The 5,400-nt window shown below is 32.4% G+C and overlaps 1 protein-coding gene across 1 annotated transcript; it reads left to right on the top strand.

Moving 5' to 3' along the window:
- Nucleotides 1-1,919: 1,919 nt before the first annotated feature.
- LOC136998895 (uncharacterized) lies at nt 1,920-4,840 on the top strand. The gene is made up of 2 exons (XM_067352252.1): nt 1,920-3,214; nt 3,323-4,840. Exons 1-2 carry the CDS (start codon nt 2,377-2,379, stop codon nt 4,171-4,173), a joined length of 1,689 nt encoding a protein of 562 aa, XP_067208353.1. The 5' UTR covers nt 1,920-2,376; the 3' UTR covers nt 4,174-4,840.
- The last annotated feature ends 560 nt before the right edge of the window (nt 4,841-5,400 follow it).

The raw sequence follows: 5,400 nt of genomic DNA, 5'->3' as shown, positions 1-5,400 counted from the left end.
TTGCTAAATTTTTTAAGTCTTTCGTTAATACTATTAAAAATTAATTCCAATGGATAGCCGTTAATTAAAAGTAGGGAAATCATTTCCTCGATGTTCTTGTGCCAATATTGTGGGTGTGTTAACTTTAAAACTCTGTCAAATAAGCCAATGATAACACCTTTTTTGTGTGCCATGGGATGATGCGAATAAAAACTTAAATATCTGCCCGAAAAAGTAGGTTTGTGGAACAAATCAAATTTAATAAAATTGTTTTCAGATATTAGTTTAACGTTTAGGAAATTGATATGATTATTTATTCCCTTTTCTAATGTGAATTGTAATCTGCTATGCATTGAGTTGAATGTCTTCAAAACTTCGTCTAAATGATTTTCTGGAGCCGTAAATAGTATGTCGTCAACATACCTAAAATAAAACGGTAATTTGTAAGGTAGACGTTCGATTGCTGAATTTTCCAAATCTTGTAACACAAATTCTGCTATTATTGGAGAGAGAGGAGAACCCATTGGAGTGCCAAAAATTTGCTTGTAAATTACTTTATTAAAACTAAAATACGTTGAATTTAGAACCAAATTGATACCAATTAAAAATTCTTCTATTGGTATGGAATTGTACCTTCTAATCCATTCCCATCTGTTTTTTATGCTTTCTATTGCCTTTTCAACAGGAATGTTCGTAAAAAGAGAAACAACATCTAAAGAAGCAAGGCAATGATCCGATTCTAAAAAAACACCATTCAACTTTTCAACTAGATCAAAACTATTTTTTATGTTTCTTTTCGAATTAGGTACATTGTTTGCAAGGATTCCATGTAAAAAGTTAGCTATCTTATATAACGGGCTATTAATCGAAGATACTATTACTCTGAGAGGATATCCTTCTTTATGGATTTTTGGCAAACCGTAGGCTCTAGGTGTGTTTCCGTCCGTTTCCAAAAGACACCTGTATTTTATGTCATCTATGTAACCTCTCTCTCTCCATCTGGCAAGTAGAGACCTCAGTTTATCAGTTAATATTTTAGTTGGGTCTTTTTTAACAATTTGGTAGGTGTTAGTGTCAGAAAGTATGTCGACCATTTTTTCCATATATTCTGATTTTTTCATGACTACTGTACTATTGCCTTTATCAGCCCTGGTGAATAATAGATCAGGGTTTTTATTTATAAATTTTTTTGTTTTGTACAACCAATTGAGTAACTTTCTGTCATCAACACTATTGCGGGAGTTTCCCTTAAAGAACCCATTTATAATTGATATAGTATCATTTCTAACAGAACATTTGTAATCTTCACTCTTTCTTTCAATGTTTCTTTCAATGTTTTTTATGACTTCAATTGACATCGACATTTTTTCCGTGATAGGCATGTTAAACGTTCTCCCAATTGTAACAAAAGCTCGACCTCTTTGGGAATTACAACATCTGATAAATTAACGAACCATTTTTTATGTTTGTCGTCTAAGGTCGACTGAGAGTTGAAATTGTCAGGCATTATTATTATATTCGAATTAATATCAGATCCAAAATCATTATGTGTTTTCACATTGTTAGTATTGAAAGCAATTGGTTTGATACTTGCTCTTCTATCAATGTTCTGTTTAGAAACTAACCATTCAATTTTTTTGTTTATCTTAACTAACAAGGGGAGACTACGACGTGATACCAATCGATTTTGTCGAAACTCCGTGTATCGATAGAGTATCATGTCAAGTGTTTCAGGGTAAACGGATAAGACGCAATTCTCAAGCATTCGCGAAAAAATCGAGTTTAAAGAATCCCAAGCGCTATATTAACACATGGCGTAGAGCATAAAATCGAAGAGCGCGTAGCTCAGCGATTAAGTACTAGACTCGTAACGGCAACGTTGCTGGTTCGAGTCTCGATGATTTTTTTTTTTTTTTTTTTTTTTAATTTCTACAAAAGAATGTAATTATTAATATATTATTAATATATTATTATTAATACATACACAGAAAATAAATGTAAATACATTTTATTCATTCATTGCATATTAAAAAAGCACATTTTTCTACATATTACGAAGGAAAAAATTAAATAAATGTAATTATTGATTGTTTTTAAACAACGGATAAATCAGTGCTATATACAAATAAATGTGAAACGTGTTTTGTGTGTGAAGCAGTTGAAAGCCGTTACACAGAAAGAAGGAGAAGGCAGAACGTTATGTTACCAAGGGCCCTATGCACAAAGAACCACGTAGTCTACTCCGATTGGCCCATATTCGGCGAAGGCCCAATCAGATTGTCCTATATTGGGCGCTCGGCCGTTACGTGCAGCATCGGAGCGCATTTTGCTCCTAGCAACGATAGTAGACAGTAGAGAAAATTTTTGTGTGATATTTGTGTGAATATTAACAAGAAAATGGAAGGTGTTCCTGGTTCTTCGTCGGAACATGAATGTGACAGTAATTCACTTCATAGCGAGGAATCAAAATTACGGCTAAAAGATGCAATTAAACATCTGGAGCAATTACTCCTAGAAAATGACCTCGTGGCCCCAGAATCTTCTGGAACAATTAGCCATGAGGCAATGCAAATTGGTCAAGATTTATATAAATCCACCGTTGAGATATTGGGCAGTAAAATGTTTGTGGAAACAGAAGAATTGATAATGGCAGAATCTGATGACGAGGAAGGTCAATTTGAAGAAATACAAGACGACGATGACTCCGAACAATATATGTTACCAGAAAAAGATAAATCAATGGAATATATTCCTCTGGATTATAAAATTAAAGTCGTCAACATGGCTAAAGAGCATCCAAAGTGGACTCTTAAAACTCTACACAAACAAGGATGCTCCCGTTTAAAAAGCATGAAACATTTATATCGATGGGAGGAAGATATAAAACATGGAGGAACAATTATAGACAAGTATTCTATCATTAACTCATGGACATATGATCGCTTCGTGGAAGCCAGAGTTAATTATCAACAAGTAACAACAAGAAATTTACAAGAATGGGCGTTAAGTGCTGCAAGTCAGTTTGAAAACTTTCCTTTTAAGGCATCAAAACCGTGGGTTATAAAATTTAAAAAGCAGAACAGAATTAAACAACGAAAAATCACAAAATATGTAACAGAAAAAGAAACTGCCACGCTAGAAGAGATATTGGCTGCAGCAGATATATTCCGGAAACAGACACAAGTATTAATTCCGAATTTTCATAAGGATTTCATCATCAACACAGATCAAACAGGTAAATACTTATTTCTTTATAAAATGATGTAAAATATATTGTAACTTTACTTTATAATCGGTAATATAATACATTTAAATTGTATCTAAAATCAATTTTTTGTTGCAGGATGTCAGTATCAATCGACATTTAATAGAACTCTCTCAACGCAAAGAGCGAAAGCAGTTTTTGTACAACATAAAAGTAGCAATAAAATCAGCCACTCGTACACAGCACAATATGCAATGACTATGTCCGGAAAATTATTACCACTTGTATTTATATGTTTACAAGAAGCGACAGGTGCATTCGGTTCGAAAGTAAAAAAAGCTGTCGATGAGTTCGTTAAAATATATCAAAATGTTAAAGTAACATCCTCGAAGTCCGGAAAACTCACAACATATCTGTATACACAGTTTTTAAAAGAAGTGTTATCACCGTATGTGAAACATGAGAAATTTCTTTTATTAATAGATTCGTGGGGCGGTCAAACAAATCCTGCATTATATGATGACATTTTTCAAGATGATAACAATGTAGGAACATGTACAATTAAAGTTATTCCTCCAAAATGCACACCGCTATGTCAACCGTGTGATGTGTACTTTTATAGACAAGTTAAAAATCTTATCAAGCGCCTACAAAATTGTTCATTTTTAATAGAACAAAAACGTGAAATAGCGTCTCGTGAAGATTGCATCAAAATTCATGCAATTGTACATCATCAACTGTCTGCTCCCATTTTTGAAAACATGTTACGATATGCATGGTTTGCATCAAAATTAACAGATGAGAGAGAAGTTTTCATGAATGTCAACGAAGTATGTTTTCCGTTAGATATTTTAAAAAAGTCATGCGATTGTAAAAATGTAACTTTTATACGATGCGCACATTGTCGTGCGAATTATTGTTTCGCTTGTTTTTATGATAAATATCATCCTTCAACATGTACTGTTCCATCTACTTCCACCGATGAATAAAATATGTTTCACATTAATTTTTTATGTTTATTTATTTGTATAGCACTGACCATTTACCATTATTTTACATTAACATTTATTTAATTTTTTCCTTCGTAATATGTAGAAAAATGTGCTTTTTTAATATGCAATGAATGAATAAAATGTATTTACATTTATTTTCTGTGTATGTATTAATAATAATATATTAATAATATATTAATAATTACATTCTTTTGTAGAAATTAAAAAAAAAAAAAAAAAAAAAAAATTATCGAGATTCGAACCAGCAACGTTGCCGTTACGAGTCTAGTACTTAATCGCTGAGCTACGCGCTCTTCGATTTTATGCTCTACGCCATGTGTTAATATAGCGCTTGGGATTCTTTAATCTCGATTTTTTCGCGAATGCTTGAGAATTGCGTCTTATCCGTTTACCCTGAAACACTTGACATGATACTCTATCGATACACGGAGTTTCGACAAAATCGATTGGTATCACGTCGTAGTCTCCCCTTGTAAGTTCCTAAACCACAATTTTTGGGAGCGTCTCTCTTGCCCATTAAAAAACGTATTGTATAAATTGAGTGGTAATCTTCTAGTTACAATCTCTATATTTTATGGCATTTTTTTCTGACGCATTGTAAAGTCGCGTAGGCATCATCTAATTCTAATCTTATTATTTTTCGAATAAGCCCTTTCCTGATATTATCAAAGATTGCTACTGATCTATGGTGGTATAGTTGTCGGCAATTTTTAAAAACAAATTTCAAATGTGAAGGAGTTAGATCTCTTTGTAGACAATTTTTAAGAAACCTGATTCAAATGCGTAATTTAATGCTTAAATTAACATTATTCATAAAATTCTTCAGTTGCAAAGTTACAAATTTGCCAAAATAAATGTTTAAGGATTTGAAATTAAAGATAAAATTCTCAAAGCAACCAAATAAATGTAATTATAAATGAAAATAAGAGTACATTGGTTAATAAACGAAATTACACTCAAATGAACTTATAAAATAAGAATTCTTACAAACATATAAGCATTTATGTTTTAGGAATAGAACGCGCAGTTCGCGGATTAAGTACTTGAACGTATAAGATTGATAAACCGAACTTAAACTAACCGTATTGATCTAGGACGAAACTAGAACTAGAATTAGACCGAGACTGAGTCAGAATTGAAATTGCGACTGCGAAAATTAACAACTTGACCGAAACTGACTCTCTGACTGAATATTGACGGCTT

The sequence above is a fragment of the Linepithema humile genome, chromosome 3, assembly GCF_040581485.1.
Source record: "Linepithema humile isolate Giens D197 chromosome 3, Lhum_UNIL_v1.0, whole genome shotgun sequence".
Lineage (NCBI taxonomy): Eukaryota > Metazoa > Arthropoda > Insecta > Hymenoptera > Formicidae > Linepithema > Linepithema humile.
The sequence above is the reverse complement of the archived record's forward strand: the minus strand, read 5'-3'. Positions and strand labels throughout refer to the sequence as shown.